Genomic DNA, 23,349 nt, shown 5'->3' with positions numbered 1-23,349 from the left:
TCAGTTAAAGGCCATGTCACCCTCCAAATGACTTTTTTGAGAGTCTGGGCATGTTATAATAACTGAGGGTGGAGTGCAGTGCTACTTGTGTTTAGTTAGGGAGCCTCGGATATTAAATGCTCTATAGCATAAGGGACAGTCCTCCACAATGTCAGATTTTTCTGCCTTGAATGCCAGTGATGTCCCATTGATAAACACGGACTGAGTTTCAAACTTCCATTTTACAGTTGAGAAACTGAACCATAAAATGTTGTTGTTATTTGCTAAGTCGTGTTCGACTCTTTGTGACCCGGTGAACTGTGGCCCTCCAGGGTCCTCTGTCCATGGAATTTCCCAGGCAAGTATTCCCAGGCAATGCTGGAGTGGGTTTCCATTTCCTTCTCCAGGGGATTTTCCCAACCCCGGGATCGAACCCATGTATCCTGCATTGGCAGGTGGATTCTTTACCACTGAACCACCTGGGAAACCCAGAAGCCCAGTTAGTAGTGAAGCCTGAGGTAAAATCCAGATAGACATATTTTTAGGGAAGGGCTCATTTTCCTACACCAGAGAGTCCACAGAGTCAAAGCTATTTTCATAATAATACTAAGACATGATTTGAATTTATCACTCTCTTTCAGTGGCGTTTTCCAGAGGCTACACAATGTGTGCTGATATTGAACATGAAATGTGTCAATATTTAGGGTATCTGTGAGCAATTATTTTCCAGATAATAAGTGCACAATATTATAGACTCCCTCTTGTCCAAAAGATCCATTAAAAGTGCAAGAAGACCAATGGATTTTAATGTAATTACATACAAAGAGTTCATTGATATGATTTAGGATTTTACCTTGCATCTAACATTTAAGAAACTATCGCTGAGTTTTAGTGTAGTGTCAAAGAATACCCACAATTATATGAACGTGCTATTAAAATGTCTCCCTTTTTCAACTACAAATTTGTAGGAGTCCACATTTCCTTCATCAACTTCAACCAAAATAACATTGCAAAGAATTGAACATTATAAGAATCTAGTTGTCTTCTATTAAGCCAGACATTGGAGATTTTTGAAAAATTATAAAGCAGTGCCAATCTTCTTGTGATGCTAATTTTGTTTTGGAAAATAGAGTTATTATTCTTAAAATGCATTGTTTATATTAATGTAAAATGTATTTAATTTTAAAATGAATTGGTAAATGTATTTTTTAACTTGTGAGTTTAAATTTCTAATACAGTAAATATCAATAGCTATAACCCACAGAAATGTGAGCTTTTTTGGGGGTCTTTAGTAATTTTTAAGGCTGTAAAAGGGTCTGAGGAATAAAACATTTGAGGACTACTACCTGGCATTATATCCATTCAACTAAATGTAAGTCTCTTGGCTAAGAACAAGGACTCTGTTTTAAAAATTGTTTCTCAGATGATTCTAAGGCACAAATTAGTTTAAGAACCATTGACAGAGAGCATGTCTTTGCTGGAGAAAGCCTCATTTTATTGTTGAGCTGTAGAAACAATGCCAGGATCAAGGATAGGCCTTAACAGTCTAGTTGGGGGGGGGGGGGCATTAAGGATGCTGTTGGCTCCACATCAACGAGGACCAGAGGTAAACTCCCCAGAACTGGGATGAGGGGCAAGGAAGTACCCAACTCCTGGTTCATTCTGATCAAGAAAAACAGCTGGGAGTCAGAGAATGAGCCTCAAGAGGAACATGAATATGATTGTTGGATTCAGCAGAAAAGCCACCGTCCCAGTCAAGGGGAATGTGATTCTCTCAGTGTCCTAACCAAGCTCAAGGCCAGACAGGGAAACAAAGTGGCTTATGAGCCAAATTAGGCTCAGAGATATGTATTATTTGTATTTCCCAGAATATAGACCTTTTCTGAAATCAGTTGGGAAAAAAATTTTTTAATTACAATTTCAAATTTCTAGTTTATCTTAAAATTGGAAAATCTGATGCTCACAGGCCTTAAACTACTTCAGCAACAATTGTCTGGTTCCTCACAGCTGCTGCTGCCCACAGTTGAAGCCTGAGTGTTCCAGTGATCCACAGTCTCCAGGCCTCCTCACTTGTTTATGTCACTTACCGGGCCTCTGGGGTTGCCATCCCAGTTCTAGATAGCTCAAAGAGAATGGTGGAATCCTTTGATGGTCTAAGAAGAAGGCAGGGAGCAGGGCCGTACCAGAATATGAGACAGTCATACAGGATCAAACATAGCAAAGTCTGAAATCTGGAGTCCTACTGGATGCCAAGTTGGTCTAATTTGCCTGGACACAAGGGTTAGGGACAAATAGTTCAATCTTTCTACCATTAATTTTAAGTTACTGTGCTCGTAATAGCACTAGTTATAGAACTAAAGAGCTCAAATTAGCTGTAGGTAGTTGATTAACTCCATCTTTTTTGTGAATATTAGTGCTCAGAGTAACAAGTATTCTCTGCTCAGTGTCTTTTTGACATCACTTGTGTGATGATGAAAAGAGCAGTTATAATAAACCCCTTAATAGCCTCCTCGTGGAAATCTCTTGCTATGTTGCTGAATTTCACATTTAGTCTTTGTTTGTCAAACCAGTTAAGAAAAGCCACTTCCTCAATGTCAGCTCTGGATCCAAAAACATCTACCAAAGATAAGCAGTTGTCATGGCAAAAAACAACAAACCCAAAGGTGATGGATCATGGGACTTGGTCACTGTACTTGCCTTGTGAATCCACACTGCCTTCAACCTTTACTGAACTCCACATGTAGCTTTTCAACACGTGTTCTGGGTTCTCTCAAAAGCACTTTGCTTCTCACTTTTCAACTCCTCAAGCCAATGGCATTCAACCATATTATGTAAATTCCTATTTACTAAATAACATTGCTCGGCAATATTTGATTGTCAAAAGTCTGGCTTTTGATCAAACATGTTCATGAAAGTTTAGAAAATGCAGAATATAGTCTAGTAGGACCTGGGATATTTTGCTTGTCTGTTTGCTGCTCATTAACACAAAAAAGTATTGAGGCAAACATTAGTCTATAACTTCACTAAAAACATCTTGGTCACTTGAGGCTGTAATATATCTAGGTCTTAGGATTAAGTCTTCCACTGACTAATTAGATGACTTCAGTTAAATTACTTAATATTTTTGCAACTCCTTTGTCCAAAGACCAAGAAATCCAAATAGAGTTTTAAAATCTAATAAACCCAAAGAACCTGAAAGAGGCCTCTAACTTTCATTTAAACACATTGCTTAGCCATCTTGAGTCACCAAGCTTAAAAACTTATCATGATTTGACTTAAGAAAAATATTTTCCTATCAAGAAAAAATTTGCCATGCCTACAGATATCCTTCAAAACTTGATTTTAGTGACTATTAATTTATTTGGGATGTATCTTCATTTATTTGGATTAGCTCTAATCATTAGAATTAAGGGAAGGGAGAAGAATACTTGTCCATCTCATACATAGTCAGAGTTGCTTCAAATTGTACCCCTCTGAGAACATGACAGATGTTTTCTATGTTTGCAAGGAGGGGCCTGGATAGCTCAAGTCTGAGCCCCACCCAAGAGATCTAAGGTCAAGAGATGAGCTGGTGATCAGCTCTGGTGGAAGAGTACAGAATAGTTACTGTGAGGGGCAGGGAAGTGTGTCTCAGAGTTAGGCAGGGCCAAGAATGCATGTGTTTCTAGTGGCCTCTGTGTGGGTAGTACGCAGAAGAAAGAGAATCACCTTCAAGATTTTTTAGCTAGTATCTATGGAGGTTTTAAAAGATGGCTGAAGCTTCATCAACACTTCTCCCTGTGAAAGTGAAAGTCCCTCAGTTGTGTCTGACTCTTTGCAACCCCATGGACTATACAGTCTATAGAATTCTCCAGGCCAGAATACTGGAGTGGGTAGCCTTTCCCTCCTCCAGTGGATCTTCCCAACCCAGGGATGGAAGCCAGGTCTCCCGCATTTCAGGCTGTTTCTTTATCAGCTAAGCCAAAAGGGAAGCCCCTCCCTTTGGAAGGTGGAGTCCAACTCCCATCCCATTGATTATGAGCTTGTTGGCCACAAATAGAATGTGGCAGAAGTGATGTTCCTTTACTTTCAAGGCTAGACATGCACACTGGAAACATTCTGCCACCAGAGAAGATGTCTGGCTACCCTGCAGGAGCCACATGGAGAGATAGCATGGATAGACAGAGAGAGAGACCCAAGGTGCCCCAGGCCAGATGCCACAGATGTCATTGAGGAATCCTTGGAGGTGATGAACCCCCAGCCCCTGTCTGACTGCGTGAGCCTAATCAGCATTCAGATTTCATGATCAAAATAAATGACTATGATTATTTGGGTAAGGTTGCTTATACAGTGATGCATAATGGGAACACCATCCAATATAATTGCCTGAGGACATGATGGGACATTAGCACAAAAGAGCCTGAGGGGGTGGGGGGGTGGTACCGCTGGTTCCCTGGGTGTTGCAGGAGGAGCAAGCAGACCCTCAGGTCACAGAAACAACAGAGTCAAAGGCAGTTGCAAAATCAAAGGTTTTTTTTAAAGAACTCTCAGGAAAGAAGCAAAGCTTTAAGCTTTTTTCAGTCCCAGTGTGAAATTGGCTTCTGTTAGTCCTAGTCAGGAAAAAAGCTTTCTTCTCCTTATTTTTTCTTCATTTAACTGTTTCATTGAGCTGGATCAAATATTACTTTGCCAACAAAACATTTTAATCATTTTGTGGAAGGGAAATTATTTCTAAGCATAACATGAAAAATCAAGAAGCTACAAAGGAAAAGACTGACAGATTTGACTAAATAAAAGTTTAAGACTTATGAACAGAAAAAATATTTTTGAAAGTTGAAAAGTAAATGACAAACCAGGAAGACCATTGGTAGTATAAAACAAAGGATTGATTGCATATAATATACAGATTTCAACAAACCAGCTAGAAGAATGTGAATAGTGGCTAAAAGACAGGACAAGTCTATTGGCGGGATAAAGAAAATTAATCGAGAAATATGTAAAAACATATTCAATTTCACCAATCATTAAAGAGATAGATTTTTAAATTAAATGTATTGTACTTAGCATTTGGTCCCTGGGTCAGAAAGAGCCCCTGGAGGAAGAAATAGCAACCCACTCCAGTATTCTTACCTGGAAAATTCCATAGACAGAGGAGCTTGGAGGGCTTCAGATAGCAAAGAGTTGGACACAACTGAGCAACTGAGCACATTGTACTTAGCATCTGTATTAGTTTCCTAGGACTGCCATAACAAAGTACCACAAACTGAGTGGCTTGAACAACAGAAACATATTGCCTCACAGTTCTTGAAGCTAAAAGTCTAGGAATGTGGTGACGGCAAGGTTGGTTCCATCTGAGGAGTGTGATGGAGACTTTGTCTTTTGCCTCTCCCCTAGCTTCTGGTGGTTTGCTGACAATGTTTGGCATTCCTCATCTTGGCGAAACATCCCCCTGATCTCTGCCTTTGTTTTTACGTGATGTTATCTCTGTGTGCGTATCTATATCTTTGTCCAAATTTGCCCTTTGACTAGGGAGTTGGTGATGGACAGGAAGGCCTGGCGTGCTGTGATTCATGGGGTCGCGGAGAGTCGGACACGACTGAGCGACTGATCTGATCTGATCTGATCTGATAAGGACACCAGTCATACTGGCTTAGGAACCACCCTAATGACCTAATTTTAATCCAGTGACCTTTATGAAGACCTTATTTTAAAATTAGGTCACACTCTGAGGTACTAGGGCTTAGAGCTTCAACATGTATTTTGAGGGGACACATTTCAACCATGGAAGCATTCATTAAGAAAAACAATAGTATTTAATGGCCACCTCATGCGACGAGTTGACTCACTGGAAAAGACTCTGATGCTGGGAGGGACTTGGGGCAGGAGGAGACGGGGACGACAGAGAATGAGATGGCTGCATGGCATCACCGACTCGATGGACATGAGTTTGAGTGAACTCCGGGAGATGGTGATGGACAGGGAGCCCTGGCGTGCTGTGATTCATGGGGTCGCAAAGAGTCGGACACGACTGAGCGACTGAACTGAACTGAACTGAATTAGAATTTAATAGTATTTAATATTAGAAACAGACTTCTTGTATCCAGCTGGTGGGGCAGGGTAGTATAACATTTTGGAGAATAACTTGGTAGTATCTCTCAGAATGATGTAGTCTAAATATGTACATCATTTATCTCCAGTAATTTCACTTTTGTGAATATAACAAAATCCAAAATAGGCAAAGTGAACATGAAAAATAGAAACTCTGAAGGTAAGATTTCCAGGGAAAGAAGGAGGAGGATTTGTCTGGGATTGCTACTGTTTTTAGTGTTAGCAGTTATCATAGTGAAGTGGATTTCAACTTCAAATCTCAAAGTTTCATTCAACAAGGAACCCAGCTAGGCTTGATTTGTTATCCTCTGAGTAGCTAGTTGGGGAATTGATGGGAGATGAACTTCATTTCCTCTGGCCCTTTCTGCTCAAGGAATCTTCTGAGCAATAACCCACAAAGGCTGACAGATTTAGCAAATAATACACAGGACACCCAATTAAATTTGGATGTCAGATATATAACAAACATACTTTTAGTATATGTATGTCCCATGCAAATATTTGAGACATACTCAATCAATTTTTAATTGTTTATCTTAGATTCAAATTTAGCTGGGCATCCTATATTTTATCCAGCAACTTAATACCTGACTTCTTACCGTACAAAGCAAGAGGCCTTGGCCCTTGGGAGCTAGGATGCAATGGTATGATTCACTGTGTTGTGCTTTTGCAGGAACTTTTTTAAAAAAGGCAACAACAACACCCCCCCCAAAAAAAATATATTAAAGAACAGAACATGTGACAGGAGCTGATCTCATGTAAATATTACGTTAATTAAAACAGATGGATCTGGAGCATAAACAACATAGCAGCAGGGACTGTTTTTTGTTCTGGCTGGGTTTCTTAATATAGTCACTCAGTTCCCATCCTGTTAGCACTCTTTCCTTATCAAACATTGAACTGGGGTATAAGGAAGTTTAAATTACCAGTGATTGGAGAGCCATTTTCTAAACACTTAAAACAGATGGTTTACTGCCTGAAAAGCATGCTTCTTTTCGGGGAATGGCGTGTTGAGCGTGGTTATTTCAGGAAAATGCTTGGCCGTAACTCATGTACTGACATCACGTTTGCCACGCGGATGAATAGCTTCCCCTCCACTCTGTTTTCCTTCTGTCTACCCACTGGGCAAAGGTCTTATTTTGAATGCTACTTGCTTGCTTCTTGCAGATGACATTGGGCCAAAGGCCTGGTTACTCCTCCCATACGACTCCCCACAGCTTCAGAGAAAAAGCAATAATCATGCAGATTTTTTTTAAATGACCATCATTTGAGAGTGTAGAGCTGAAGACTCTACCCCCTGAGCAGTAGGGAACTTAACAAAAAGAGAATATCCTTTTGCCCTTTTGGTGGAGGGGGGTGCTGAGGCGGGAATCTAGGATCCAATCCAGGATGTTGCCTTTTCAAAGGTTGTTGCCTTTTCATGTGTTGCATTTACTTGTCATGTCTCTTTAGCCTCTTTTAATCTATAATAACTTCTCAGTTTTTCTTTGCCTTTCCTTGAAGATTTAAGAGAGTACAGCTTGGTTATTCTCTAGAATATTCTCCAGATTCATCTGATATTCCCTCGTAATTAGTCAGGCTAGGTCATGCATTTTAGGCAAAAATACTAACGAGAGGGTATTAGAGGGGTTAGAACTGGATTTTCTAACACCATTTCTCTTCTGTGGGAGAAAGCTGGCCTTGTATCCTCTGAGTGAAAATTTTCTGCTGAAACCCTGCTTCACACTTCTCACCAAAGAATCTTAATTTGAACGGAGAGTCCTAAAGCTTTTACAAGAGTCTCTGAATCTCATTTAAGAGTGAAAATGGACTGGTGTCTGTGTAGTTTCTGGACTTTCTCCTTGGGATGCGCTGAGCTCCTGTGGATCTGTGTGAACTGTTTGATGAACGTTAAGAGAAGGCAGGAGCTGGTTCTTGTAAACTGACAGTTTGGGGGAGTGAGTTGAAGATAATCCCATAATCCATTTATAACCACCCAAGTTAACAAGCTCTCACCTTCTCCAAGCAGGCCCCTTATTTACAAATAGTCACTTCTGCACAAAAGCGGGCTCTTGTCCATGTGACTGGAGTCACATGGAGCCCCTCTCATGGCACTATTTTCCCTCAACACCACAAAGACACATTCACCTTAAGAGCAGTAATACAACCTATAAATAGTATTAATGTATAATATGAACTTTGAAAATCATTTTTTCTCTTACTTTGTAGACAAACTACCCCCCTCCCCAAATCACTTACAGCCCTGTCTGCCCAATGTACTACCAGACTCTATTGTAGATGAGAAACTTCTAGAACCATGATAGCTAGTCCTGGGCTGCCAAGCTCAGGTCAGACCAAGGTGGAGAATGAATCCAGGCTCCACACTGGGGGAAACACTCAGTAATGGTCTTATTTACAGAAAGGAATGAATATGTTGTTAAAAAATTCAAAATTAAGTATAAGAATGGCTTTTCAGGTTTTGTCTGTCCAGTCCTGGCCTATGCCCATCTCAGCTTCTCAGCTCCCTTTTCTCCGCGTCTGGAACTCTCATCCTGCCTTCATCACTTCTGATGCTGAGGAACTAGGGTTGTGCTCCCTGCTGATGCACTTGCCAGATATGACCTCCAAAAGAAGTGCAGGATGATTGACAAAAGGAATTTTAACCCACCTGGGACTGTCTCTATGTCCTTCAGATCCCATGTTCTGCCATAAGAGTAAACTTCCTCCCAGGACAACAGCACCATCTGTCTGTCCACCAGACCTATTACCCCGTCAGGGCCAAGGTCTAGACCAGGTACAGGTCTTCCTTCTGTTTGCCTCTGGCTGAAGGAGCTGTTTCCGGGCATGTGTTTCAACATAGTCTATTGCTTCCCTGGTGGCTCAGACACTAAAGAATCCGCCTGCAATGCAGAAGACCCTGGTTTGATCACTGGCTTTGGAATATCACCTGGAGAAGGAAAGGGCAACCCATTCTAGTATTCTCGGTTGGAAAATTAGATGGACAGAGGAACCTGGCAGGCTACAGTTCAGGGGGTCACAAAGAGTCGGACATGACTGAGCACCTAACATTTTCCTTTCCTATTGCAGAACAAGGGAAACAGTGGGTCCAGAAGGACAGGAGAGCTGTCTGCAAGCCAGAAAGGCTGTCAGGAAGGTGGATCAGATGTACATGTTCAGCCCCAGGCGCTGGGAACTGGAAAGCTGTGAGGGTCACTGAGAGAGAATTAAATTTCATATAAGGAAGAACCCTAACAGCTTTCTGCTTACCTTTGTCTCTCCTGAAGTGACCTGTATGCATAAGGTCATCAAGTAGGACCTAACCTACTTGATGAAGTGAGTATAATCAAGGCAGACCCTCTAAAACCACATTCAGTTCAATCCAGTTCAGTCGCTCAGTCGTGTCCAACTCTTTGCAACCCCATGAATCATAGCACGCCAAGCCTCCCTGTCCATCACCAACTCCCAGAGTTCACTCAAACTCATGTCCCTCGAGTCGGTGATGCCATCTAGCCATCTCTTTCTCTGTCGTCCCCTTCTCTTCTCCTGCCCCCAACCCCTCCCAGCATCAGAGTCTTTTCCAGTGAGTCGACTCTTCGCATGAGGTGGCCAAAATATTGGAGATTCAGCTTTAGCGTCAGTCCTTTCAATGAACACCCAGGACTGATTAGGTGCTCCTTAAAGGAAGTGTGTTCCTTTCTCGTCACTAATATTTATGTAGAAGAGGTGAAAGGTGTTCTGTTGGCTGCCTGAGTAGCCCTCAGATAACTTTCAAGTTCCCTTCTGAGCCTGAGATTCTGTAAAGTTTGAATAATCAAATTTCAGTTAAATTTAGCATAAGTATGTTTCCCAAAGAAACTTCTGCTCGTCCTGCCTCATTCCACACTCAAATAACTATTTCTCAATTATTGACAGGAGCCAACATCATTGTCTACGTATGTCTCTGGAATTCTTGGGAGTCACAGAAAGTTGTATAAAATGAGAAAAACAACTACTCACTCTCTGGGGAGACCAGTTAGAAGCCAAAACCAACTCATCATTTCCTCTGGCCATGCTCTACAAATGTAGCAGGAAGCTTTATTCCATCTGAATAGACTGTGAAACAGATATGCAAAAGAAGGGGGTGGGGTGGGAAGGGAAGGCAGAAAAGATTTCATCTCGAGGAAAAATAAGCTGCAAATAATTATTGTCAAAATAATTTTTCCATTTTATTTAACAAGATGATCCTGCATGTACACATGTGGCTTATGAACACAGTGTCAAATATTTATTTCCATCTTCACTTTAGTCTAATAGTTGCTGCATACGTTTTCATTTCATTTTCACTTTAGTCTAATAGTTGCTGCATATGTTTTCATTTCATTTTCACTTTAGTCTAATAGTTGCTGCATACGTTTAGACATGGTTTGACAAGAGAACATGAACAGGCTTCAGCTGGTTCAGTGTGACTGTGGTATTAGCTGATTTCCCGTGTTTGTGGGGCCGTGTTAGGTGGGCATGAGTAGTCCACATTCCCACAGCACTCAGGCCAGACTCTCACAAAACAAGTGCTCATGTGCAATGGACACATGTGGATCACGACAAACCGGCATTCCTTGATGGGGTTGTTCATTTTGGATACATTTCCACACCCAGAAACACCCTTTTTTGCTGCTATTATACATTATCTACTTTCCTTCACTCTAATGTGTGAAATCAAATGTCTTCGTTGGAGGCAAGAAAACACAGAGTCACAGAAACATTGCTTTTTTTAACCAGATCCAAAAAGGGCTAAGTACCACCCATGGTGACTCTGTGAAAAGATCCACAGTCTTTAAAAAGGGCAAGGTCCCTCCAGTGTTACAAATTGCAAATGATTTTGCTAAAACACTGCTGGATTTTATAGTCTGTTGATGAATGCAGTAAGCAGTCATACGTAAAATTCCTTTCTATGAAAGTATCTTTTACTTCAACAATATAAATTTCAAAGAATACCACAAAATTTACTAAGAGTTCTGGGGAAAGTATTTACCACTGTTTCAGACCGAAAAATTACATGCAGGAAAGAAGCTATTCACTTTAAGGCTGATTCTTTGGAGAAATCATTGAATTACTATATATATTATGTATACCTTTTTCATTTATAGCATAATGGGTCCAATTACAAACAGATTTTTCCAACTGGGTATCTGAATTGGTGGGTCCTTGAAGGCAATGGATAAGATCAGAGGGGAAGCACCCAGTGTGGGGGGATGAAAAGCCCCCATTACATTCTGTCTCCATTCACTGAGCAGCAATCCTAGTCCCTCACATCCTGACATTCGCCTCTCAGAGTAAAATGATTATGTCAGCTCATTAGAGTGACATTTACTGATGAAATGTTTTCTGAAAACATGGGCACTTCAGTTAAAACTGTCCTATTTACAAATCAATAAACGTGCCAAGGAGCTCACAGCATGCCTAGAAGGTACAAATGTACAAAGTTATGGCAAAGTTTTGAAAAGACTCCTTAAAGTAACAGGAAATGTTGGTGCAAAAAGAGAGAGATGAAAATACAGGCCATACGTTGTAAAGGAGCCATATTTAGGGGAAGGTACTGTTTGAAAAAGCACAGAAGACTCTTTTATCCAAGAGAAAATCACAAACATAAAAATAAAATATTTGGTATTCTACACTATATTACAAAAATAAATATATTCATCAATAAATAGTAGGAAGCCTAGAAACTTTTACATGAATATTTGGGTTGTTGGCTGCCAAAGTCCCTCTGCTATCTTTCTCCTCGAAAGTCATTTAGGTTTATCAACTTCTATGATGATAATTCTGCCATAAAAGTATAAAAAAAAGACTTGTGTGGGACATAGCAAAGGTCTATGACCAGAAAAGACAGTAGTGAATTCTACTTTCCTAAGGGTCTGACAACTTCCTGGCTTTGTATCAATGCAGTGATGTAGAGAGGTCGCAAACATGCTTCAGGAGCTCTCAGGGGAGATGGCAGGACTCCTCTATCTATGGTCAGTGTCTCTTTATTTTTTGATGAGAAGAAAGAAAAAAAAATACATTTGAATAAGCAATAAACGGCTTTCTGCACTCTCTTTGTGTAGGGTAGAAGAAAATCTTAGAAACACATGTTTACATCTGGACTGCAGTAAAAAGAGAAATACCTGGCATATGCAGCCTGGTTGTCTACAGCCTAGATTTTCACATCTCTTTAATGCAAGAGTGATTATGAGGGCTCACGACAAACTTCTCTAGGAACCCGGCAGAGCCAGCAGAGGGGATGAGAAAAGCAGAGTCTGGCACCTCACACCAAAAGTGTTCTATTATCTATGTGCTAACAGCAGAGGGTACCAGAGCTGGCACGCATGGCTCCTGAGAACCTGCTGTTACGTTTATGGGAATTTTGTGAGCCAATTGACAATACACTGGTGGCTTGAAATAGGCCATGATGGTGGTGGTGGGGCGCGTATTTATACCATCAAAACCTGCAAATCAGAGCTATTCCCTCCCACTACTCCCATCCTTACCTCTGCTGGTTATAAAGCATTCACCAGCATACAACTCCTATGTATTTGACATATAAAGAAACTCTTGGTTGGTTTTTATCTAACTAGAACAATCCTGTTCAACCAAGGTTTTACCATATGTCTATTACCGTGTCCTTTAGAAGTGCTATAGAGTATACGAGTAAATGGTGTGTGCCATGAATGGAAAGGATGGACCCCTTCTCACAGAGGGTACTAAGCTTGGCTATATAATGCCAGTTACACACACACACACACACACACACACACACCGTTTTAGTTAGGAGGTATTCCATCACTGAATAATTCTGAGTTGCCTAGCTGTCTCAAATTGTCAGTCACCATATACCCACTGATGGCCAAAACTCTATTTTTCCAGGGCCAATGAATTCTCCAGGACTCACCCTCTGGACACCAGCAGACAACGGATGTGCCGAGCTGAGGTCCAAATTCAGCAAAATGTCCTTCAAAATAGCTTCCCTTGCCTCTATTTTCTAGTACAAGATGAGCTTATGAACCCAGAGTTTTGTCAAAGGAAGGCTGATGGCTTCCCAGGGTTTAAAAAAAGAAAAAAGTGCAAAACTTCTTCAAGAAGTATTCAGTTGGGTGAGGGTGGGGGAACCACATTTCCAGTTCTAGCTTGGACCGTCCCTGTCGTCTGCCTGGAGGTGTTGGAACAATTCTGCCGTTGTTCTGCCTGCACAGCACCTGTGGTCCTGCATGAGGGGCACTGGGACCAGAGTCAGAGTCTCAAGTATCCTTCCAACTGGCCAGCTTCTGGGTGGACCTCCCAGACCATTCCCACCAGAAATAATTTCCCAAACCCTTCATCTGGGCAAAGTGGAAAGACTGCAGAGGGAGAAGCAAGGGAAGGCACAGGGTTTCTACCGTAGCTGATTTCCAAATTCCAGCTTGGCTTTCGAGTCATTTGGTTGTGTGTCTGTTTACTAACTCATTTGTTTAAGTGTATTCATTTTGCCTCTGGTTCTCTTTTTCTTACACTTTAGTATTCTTCATGAATAAAAATCTTATATATTAGCAATTCAACTAAATAAAATATTAGGGGAAAATCTAGACATAAAGCACTAACTCCTTCTATCCTAAGAGCAAATGCTTTTTAGGTGTCCTCTTTTAGCTCACAGAGGGGGCAATGAAGGCCAGTGAAGACAGGGGACACAGGAATGGAAGAAGGACACAAGGTGCTGGGGCAGAAAAAGAGACGGAAGTGAAAAGGTGGGAAAAGCAAGAGCAGAAGTTCAGAGGCAAAGGAGAAAATGTGAAGAAAAGAGTAAGAAGTGAAGAGTCCAACAAGCAGATCCCTTCTGATATTTCCTTCTTCTGGTCTTTGATAATTTTATTTTGTCCAAAATATTTAGCTATCCAATTAGACCTGCTTATACTGTTACCAGAGAAGGCAATGGCAACCCACTGCAGTACTCTTGCCTGGAAAATCCCATGGATGGAGGAGCCTGGTAGGCTGCAATCCATGGGGTCGCTAAGAGTCAGGCACGACTGAGCGACTTCACTTTAACTTTCCGTTCCGTTCCGTCGCTCAGTTGTGTACGACTCTATGCGACCCCGTGGACTGTAGCCTACCAGGCTTCTCCGTCCATGGGATTCTCCAGGCAAGAATACTGGAGTGGGTTACCATTTCCTTCTCCAGGGGATCTTCCCGACCCAGGGATCGAACCCGGGTCTCCCGCATTGGAGGCAGACGCTTTAACCTCTGAGCCACCAGGGAAGCCCTCACTTTAACTTTACTTCACTTTTATCCTGTTACAACAGTCCTGGGACATCTCTATTCTTTGTCCCTCCTCCCCTAGGAGCCTCTCCCACCTCCCACACCCTCTTTAGCCATAAAGGCCAACACACAAGGCCTTGAATTTTCTATCACCTCAGGAACAGACGAAGTCCCCTGCTTTCCTTTCTTGACAAGGCACCACCTTCGAAAGCACACTAGTCTTCCATGGGCTCCTTCCTTGCTATTGTCCCTTAAGGCCACTGCCCCTTGAAGCCCTTTGGTTTCTGTACCAAACAACCCCTCCCCTCAAATGTACAGCCCCTTTACCAGGCCTTGCTGCTCTGAGTAATGACAGAAATTCAACTCACCAAAGCTGCATCTAGATTTCCAAGAGTATTGAAGAGATGTAATAGCTCCTAGGATGGTTAAATTCCTGGTACAAAATTATCTTGATGTAAATCCTACTCAGAGAAGAGGTGACCGAGACTTTCCCACTGGCTTTTAATATATACACATTTGATGGTGCATGTGAGTAGAATCTGCCTCTATAGACCCAAAAGGGTTGATGAGCTTATCTATGTACACATATACATATGCAAATATCTACCTCTCTCGACACTGTATTTCTGCTTAGCGGTGTTCCTTTCAAAACGACATAGAAGGCAAGTAGTGTGGGTTTGCCCCTTGCTGTTAGAGATGGCATTGCCAGGACATGGTAAGTCCAAAGAAAAATAGATTGGAAGGGACTCGACTGTAGAGTAAAACATGAATTTCCTACAACAAACCAACCTGTCAAATTTCCTAAGGCAGCAAGCCTCTATGATCTGTACACCCTTATTAAATAATCTCATTAAATAGGAACACAAAATATACACATTTACAGTTATTAAATAAGCCACAGGATTCCTCTCCTATCTACAGCCACATTCAGAGACAGCCATGCCTTCGTATTTAAACTTGTAGGTGACGACGCCCTTATCTAAATAGAGGATGGAGATGGGCTCGAGCTTGGTGGGCACACAGCAGGCTTTGGAAGCCTTCTGGGAATTCTTGAGGTGGACCAAGGCCTGGATAATCGCGTGCTTTGTCGGGGTGAGATGCTCTGCCAAGGGGTAGTTGCAAACACCACGACATTCGTAGGCTTCATATCCAGGCGGAGCAATGATCCAAGAGTCCCAGCCGATCTCCTTGAAGTCGATGTAGAGTGGGGTCCTCTTGCAGTAGTTTCCTTTCGCATTCCTTCTGATGCGGGCAGTGGAGTCATAGATGATATTTGACCTCATCTGCAGCAAAGCCTCTTCCCCAGGTCCGTTGGAATAACCGTCCAAATCCAGGTTGTCCATCTCTGGGAATTGCTCGTGGGCAATCATTTCATCCAGTTCCTCTTTGCGCTCCTTCTCGCTGCTTTGGTCATCAGAAAACACGACAAGCAAAGGATCATGCTTATTCCGGGCACTGGTGTCTATTTCCAGTTGTCCCCTGCCAAGTGTGTCCTCCGTTTCATGTTTGCTCTCAATGTGGACCTCCAGCTGGTGGGTGGATGAGCCTGACTTTTGCCAATGCCTGATGGCATCAGTGACATCAAAAGTCTCCCACTCACTGTTGGTTCCATAGATCTCCCCTGACACCAAGACCAGCATGCTTCTTTCCCCTTCATGGTCCTCTTTGCTCTCAAGTACTTCAAAAATGGTGATTTTCCGGTCCACTCCTTCGTATATAAGGCGGTCTCTTTGCACCAGGGTGTACAACCTGAGCTCAGCCATGATGATGTCTTCATGGTGAGGGATGGATACATTGAAGAGGAGAGGGTATTTTCGGAGTCCGTTAAAACTGGCTGGTTGGGAAAACAGATCTGGAAAAAACAAAAAAGAAATCAGATTTGCAGCATGTAGCAGAGAAAAACAGATGCTTATTTATGCAATAAGAGTGCCTGTCTATTCTCTCCACACAGAGAAAATGAAGGAAAATCAGTGAAAACAAACACAGTGTTGGCATTCTCTAAGAGAAAGTACTGAAGGCCAAGCATTAAATGCTCAGTTCAGTTCAATTCAGTTCAGTCGCTCAGTCGTGTCCGACTCTTTGCGACCCCATGAATCACAGCACGCCAGGCATCCCTGTCCATCACCAACTCCCAGAGTTCACTCAAACTCATGTCCACAGAGTCGGTGATGCCATCCAGCCATCTCATTCTCGGTCGTCCCCTTCTCCTCCTGCCCCCAACCCTTCCCAGCATCAGAGTCTTTTCCAGTGAGTCAACTCGTCGCATGAGGTGGCCAAAGTATTGCAGTTTCAGCTTTAGCATCAGTCCTTCCAAAGAACACCCTGCTAGACCACCCTAATCTGCCAAGACTAAAATGGAAACTGACCCCCTAATGAATGAGAGAAGATACACCCAGCCTGGTTCCCATAGCTTGTCAGTCACAGAATTACAAAACTGGGAGGGTCCTTGGAGATTGTGCAAGCAAAGCTTTTCTAACCAGTGCTGCTGCTGCTGCTAAGTCACTTCAGTCGTGTCCGACTCTGTGTGACCCCATAGATGGCAGACCACCAGGCTACCCCGTCCCTGGGATTCTCAAGGCAAGAATATTGGAGTGGGTTGCCATTTCCTTCTCCAATGCATGAAAGTGAAAAGTGAAAATGAAGTTGCTCAGTTGTGTCCGACTCTTAGCGACCCCATGGACTGCAGCCTACCAGGCTCTTCCATCCTTGGGATTTTCCAGGCAAGAGTACTGGAGTGGGGTGCCATTGCCTTCTCCGTTCTAACCAATGAGGAGTTATCAAATGAACTGTATGGTGGTTGTTCTTTGCTTGAAACTTTTCAGAGATGAAGTTGTCATGGCTTTTCGTATTTGTACTTATGGATGGAGTCCTTCACATAGTCAGGGCCTTCCAGAAAAACATCCATTTAGACCAGGGGTTTGTAAACCTAGCTCATGGACCAAATCGGCCCTGTCACCTGTTTGTTTTTTAAACTTGGCTGCAGGCATATGGGATCTTAGTTCCCTGACCAGGGACTGAACCCCAACCTTCTGCATTGGAGGGTGGAATTCTTAACCACTGGACCACAAGGGGAGTCCTGCACCACCTGTTTTTGAAAATAAAGTTCACCCTGATAGATAGTTGATAAATAATCCACATGCAATGCAGGAGACCTGAGATCGATCCCTGGATTGGGAAGATTCCCTGGAGAAGGAAAAGGCTACCCACTCCAGTATTCTGGCCTGGAGAATTGCATGGACTGTATAGTCCATGGGGTTGCAAAGAGTTGGACACAACCGAGCGACTTTCACTATACTATGCTATTCATTTCTGCATTAAGTTTGTGGATACCGTTGCACTACAATGGCAGAGTTAAATAGTCTCAACAGAGATCATATGGCCCACAAAACTTAAAATATTTACTTGTCTGGCCCTTTACAGGAAAAAAATTGCTGACCCCTGCTCTAGACACCAAAGCCTAACAAGTTCAACAAGATAGCCATAGCACTAAGGGAGTCACAGCAGTTGAATCTGGAGTGTGTGGTCCTTTGTAAGAGGGATGGGGGAAAATGAACCTTGAGGGTGAATTGGCTGCCTTAATTTTGCCCTTGATTTTGTGCACATAGGAAACATTCAGAATGTTTATGAAATAAAACTTTAAAGGTCCCTTAGTCTTAGAAGCACACCTCCAGATATTATCATGTTGACTCCCTATATGTGAATTTTATAGGTGTCCAAATCTTGTACACTTGTACACTTGTGTGTTAGTTGCTCAGTCACGTCCAACTCTTTGCGACCCCATGGACTAGAGGACATCAGGCTCCTCTGTCCATGGGATTTTCCAGGCAAGAATACTGGAGTGGGTTGCCATTTCCTCCTCCAGGGAATCTTCCCGATTCAGGAATCGAACCCCGGTCTCCCACATTGCAGGCAGGCTCTTTACCATCTGAGCCACCAGGGAAGTAGTTTGCCCCAGGTAGTACCTGTCTATGATGAATTCCTAAAAGCATCTGTCTTCAATCAAAGTGTTCCACGACGCCAAAGATGTTCAGAATCACCATCTGAGGGGGGTCTCCATCATCTTTGGCAACCTTTTCCCAATTGTATATCCAGTTCATGATTTCTCTTAGGTCCCTATGCCAGATTGTATTTTTTAATATTTAATTTGATTTTACTGTTTTCATACTAACTTTTAGACTTGTCCTAAGCAACTCTACTCTTGAAATGAGAGATTTGAGATGATAGTTATGTGGATTTTTTTTTCAATCAACATTAATAAAAATATATAATGACTTTGCTTGATTTACAGCTTCCTCTGGGCATCATCCAAAATCTTCTCATACACCACTAGTGAGAACTACAGGTGAATGGAATGAATTTAGACTCTCTAGCATGACTCTCAAAACTAGACTGTAATCAGGTCTTAATCTGTTGACCCAGTCATAGCTCCCATTCTTTGCCAGCAGCATGGAATATTGCAGTTTATCAATTAATATTCATTGAAAGATTAAACAAATCTTTTAAACAAAGTCTCTTATTTAAAGTAGACTGATATCTTCACTACTTGCCCAAACATTTCTTTGCTTTACTGTCTATTGCACCTTTAGATATGTTCTTCTGACCCTTGAAAAGGTCTACTCCCCCATCTCCACCTATCTAGCTGTGACCCCTCCCTATGGGACCCTCATTTCCTCACCTCCCAGTCTGGAAGTCCACTCCCTTCTGGGTAACTTGAGTACTTACTCGGTATATCTCTCCTTTGACCTTGCCATTCATGTCCTTGTTTTTCAGTTGTCTTTATAAGTGGATCCTCCAGACTATTAATAGATTGACATCCTACTCTCAGGTACCACAATTTAAATTCCCTTCTATGCCCCTAATCTACTGTGATGGAGATAGCACTTTAAAAAATATTGATGAGTTGATGATTCTGGGCATCAAACCAAATTGATTATGGGCATGATATGTGTCCTTAATATATCAAGCAATTTGGTAGTTGTAGGCCTCCCCCCCACCCCCACCATAGGAATGGAGGGAGCTTCACTCCCCTTGGACAGGAAACATGAGAAAACCAAAAATAGGGAAATAGACTAGTGTTCCATCCATTTAAAAAATGCACACAATAAAAGTTCATTGTTGTGGGAGGAAGTGTTTACAGAGAAGCACAAAGGAACTTTCACTGATGATGCATATGGTCACACTATCTGGATGGTGGTGATGGTCCCGATGGATGTTTACATAAGTCAAAACCTGTTAAATATACACTTTAAGTATGTGAAGTTTATTGTATGTCACTTATGCTTCAATAGAGCTGGTATAAAAAAATAAGTTCACTGTGCTTGTCCAAGTATAGTAATAATAATGGTGTTATAATTCAGGCAAGGGAACTAAAGTTTGTTGAGCAAATTTCACGTGCCAGGTGCTTTGTAAACTGTTTTATCTAGCTCTTACAATGATTCTATAATGCTCATATTGCTCTTCTGTTCATCTGATTCTGGAAGAAATCAAGCCTCAATGAAGAGAACTGGCTTCTCCAAGACAAGGTCGAAGCAGTGGTAGGAAATAAAGTCGTGTTTTTCCACCTTGGAAGGGGCTCTTGTTTTTCCCTGATTAGTTAGATGTAGAGGAAATTTTATTTTGTTTTGTTGGTCTTTGCCTCCTAGGGAGTTGCATTGAGCAAACGCAAAAAATCAAAGAAACACAATAACAGCCAATAGGGTGAGCGCAGTGCGGGATTCATGACCTTGGGCTGTGCGTTTTCACCCGAGGACTGACAGAGGTGTGGGGAGCAAGGGTGTTCACTGAGAGGTTTGCTCCCATGCTCGCTGATCTTCAGTAATAAGAAGCTCTGGAAACTTCACTAGGTCATCCAAATCCTCCACAGAAGTGAGAACTAAAAAAAACTTTTTTCCCCAGGGATGCGAACAGTTTCCCACCCACATTCTGAGCCAGCTGCCCAGGCTTCAAAGGGAAGGAGGTTGTTTATTTTCAATTCAGACTGACCCAAAATGAATCTGTAGTTTCAACTTGCCATTGTCATTATGTTACTAAATGTTATGAAGTCACATTTTCAACCTTACTAAATATTTGAAACTGGCAGTCACCTACATTTTAAACCAAATAGTTTCTCCAGGACTGAGCAATACCTATTCAATACTTCCTCCAATGCCTAGAATTTAAGGAATTCATTAGTCATAGCAATTGTATACTTTCTTACTCATGACCTCTTTGTGAAATTGCTCAATGTGTTATATGTATGTATACGTGTCTGCTAAGTCACTTTAGTTGTGTTGGACTCTTTGCAACCCTGTGGATTGTAGTTCACCAGCTCCTCTGTCTGTGGGGTTCTCCAGGCAAGAATACTGGAGTGGATTGCCATGCCCTCCTCTAGGAGATTTTCCTGACACAAGGATTGAACCCATGTCTCTTAAGTCTCCTGCATTGGCAGGTGGGTTCTTTACCACTAGCGCCATTTGGGAAGCCCGCTATGTAGGTACACTATTCTCAATTTACAGATGAGGAAAAATTGGGATTCAGAGACATTAAACTAAATATCTGCATCTATTAAGTCAACTCTGTCTCAAAAATCCAAATTCTGAGTTACTACCTGTTTGCTTTTAAGAACATTTGGCCAACATCTACCTAAACTGTCTTTTGTACCTGGTTAATGACTATAAAAGAAGAATTGGTAAATATGAGAGAATTAGTTTTTCTGGACCCACAGCTTTTACCATATATTCTAGAAAAAAAATTTTTTTTGATTACTTGCACCATATTAAACAAAGGATTAACTTTCTAGGTCATTAGATTTAGTACTGAATAAAGATCTAGAGAGAGAAGACACACTTTTCCCATGATATCTAAAGTTTGTGCATTGTTCTTCATAAAGACACAGAATAAGCTGAATCATTAATTGGGCATGCACACTTCCTAGATGCTTCAAGGATATACACGCATGCATGCTCAGTCGCTTCAGTCGTGTCCGACTCTTTGCAACACTATGGATTACAGCCCGCCAGGCTCCTCTGTCCATGGGATTCTCCAGATAAGAATACTGGAGTGGGTTGCCGTGCCCTCCTCCAGGGCACATTCTCCACCCAGGGACTGAACCCACATCACCTGCATTAGAGGCAGATTCTTTACCACTGAGCCCTCAAGAATATACACGTCACATCAAACAAAACAAAAATTTAGGAAGAATCTCTAAAACGTCAATCCTGTTTAAATATTTTTTACATCAGGTCACAAAATGAAAACTCGGTCAAAGTTTGAGTGAAACACAAATCACAACTCTGTATTTTGTCTTTTTTTCAACCTTTCCATTTGAAGTAGAAGTTCACCAACCTGGAGTCAATTAAAAGCCAAATGGAACTGAGGCCTATCTGGAAAATGACAAAGGTGTAGTGGTAGACCAACATTAAAATTTTTTATTACCTGCTGTCAAAATTGAAATTTTTCAAAGAGCCAATTATGATTGTGAAATGGTAGACACTTTATGGCACTGGATTAAAAAGCTATTCTTTAATACCTTTTAGTACTATCTGGAAAATGACCATAAAAATAGTATAGAACAAAATGGGCCTTGCTTCGGAATATCTGTGTACACATACCCCTATGTAGATGTCTTCACTCTTATCTGTATTATTTCCACGCACTGTAAATTTACCCACCACTTCTGAAAACTCGAAGCCAAATTTAATCAGTAAAATCTCCACTTACCTTCATTCTTGAAACTCCTGATGATGTTGGCGGATGGCATGGAGGTGCGATCTGTCGCAAATTTGTTGTAGAGCTCCAGCATGTACTCTGGTGGGTCAACCTTGGCCGAGTCCTGCATGGGGATGTCAGACAGGTTCAATGTCTTGAGAAACTCATTCTTCATGCTCTGTAGCAGTGTGTTGAAGTCTACACCATCTTGCTCTGAGAAGACATCATCGAAGAGGGGCATGTCTTCTTCCAGGGGCGACTGCTCCAGACTCATGATAGGGTTGCCAGAAACCGAGAGAACCAGCAGGCAGGAGAGGGTGCACAGCTGCAGGACCACGGAACCCATGACTCTGCTCCAGCCCCCAGGCCAACCCGGGAAAGTTTAGCGCTCCTGGGGCTGTAAGTGGCAGTTTTATCTCACGGAGCATAAATGTCTCGTGTCACTGGAGACAAGTTTGGAAACTTCCCCTCTCTCCCCCTCCCCCTTACCACTCTTCCTCTCCCCCCACCAAAAAATCAGGTTGCAGTAATTGGATAACAAATCCCCCATAGGGGCCTAGCCTTTCTTATCTCCCTAGTGTAAACTGCACACCAGATTTTGTTTCTATCTTGCAATCCTTTTTTCTTTTAATGAGCATTTTGTAAACATTTCCACATTCTGACACTGGCTGAGAGATAGGACAATTTTCTCCTCGCAAAGGCTCTGCTTCTCCTTTTAATTCACTTCCTTTTGGCAGGAATGCCTAATTCTGCTTTTACATGGTTTGGTTTCACATATGCATAAAATAGACATTAGGAATCTACAGGATATACATCAATGGTGATACGTATTAATGCAAGTGATGGGGTTTCATCCTCACATAAGCTTTTCTGAAGAAAGACAAAATAACCAACATTTCCAAGTTAAGTTAATACATATGAATGATCTTAAATAAATCGTTGGAAGCTGACATTGTTAGAAACGGGAAAGTATAAACCTCACGGGCAATAGCCTTTTTCGAACAGATTTGATCTGGCTAAAATGGCTTTGGGAAAATAGGGCAAGTGCTTCATTATGACAGCAACTAAAATTTATTAGGTGCTTTCCTACGAAGAGGCATTGTACTAAGTGCTTTGCATATATCACTGAATGTGCTTCCTATAATAACCCTACTATTATCCCCATTGCCTGTATGGGTCACTAAGTTTCGATAAGTTGCCAGAAGTCACAAAGCTACAAAGTGATAGAGCCAGGATTTGAATCCAGGCAGTCTGACTCTTATGAAACAAGAAAACAATCAGACCATTTAACCAGGTTTCTGCTAGTCTGGGCAGAGGCAGTTTAGCCAGGCCAGGCCAACCTGTCCCCAGGGAGTCCACAGTCAGGAGAAGGAAGGT

The 23,349-nt window shown here is 41.9% G+C and overlaps 1 protein-coding gene across 1 annotated transcript; it reads right to left on the bottom strand.

Moving 5' to 3' along the window:
• Positions 1-15,197: 15,197 nt before the first annotated feature.
• BMP10 (bone morphogenetic protein 10) lies at positions 15,198-22,318 on the bottom strand. The gene is made up of 2 exons (XM_055399009.2): positions 21,985-22,318; positions 15,198-16,138 (listed from the first exon to the last, which is right to left on the bottom strand). Exons 1-2 carry the CDS (start codon positions 22,316-22,318, stop codon positions 15,198-15,200), a joined length of 1,275 nt encoding a protein of 424 aa, XP_055254984.2.
• Between the last annotated feature and the right edge of the window lie 1,031 nt (positions 22,319-23,349).

This window comes from Moschus berezovskii, chromosome 11 (genome assembly GCF_049115385.1).
Source record: "Moschus berezovskii isolate FMDL1 chromosome 11, NW_MosBer_1.0, whole genome shotgun sequence".
Classification (NCBI taxonomy): Eukaryota; Metazoa; Chordata; class Mammalia; order Artiodactyla; family Moschidae; genus Moschus; species Moschus berezovskii.
Note: the sequence above shows the minus strand (reverse complement) of the source record. Positions and strands in the feature narration are given on the sequence as shown.

What these genes read in the sequence shown, in the direction of transcription:
- BMP10 (XM_055399009.2), bottom strand. Translation starts at nt 22,318, where the DNA reads ATGGGTTCCGTGGTCCTGCAGCTGTGCACCCTCTCCTGCCTGCTGGTT. An exon ending in CAGGAGTTTCAAGAATGAAG is followed by an intron (nt 16,139 to 21,984) that starts GTAAGTGGAGAT and finishes TGTTTTTTCCAG; the next exon opens with ATCTGTTTTCCCAACCAGCC.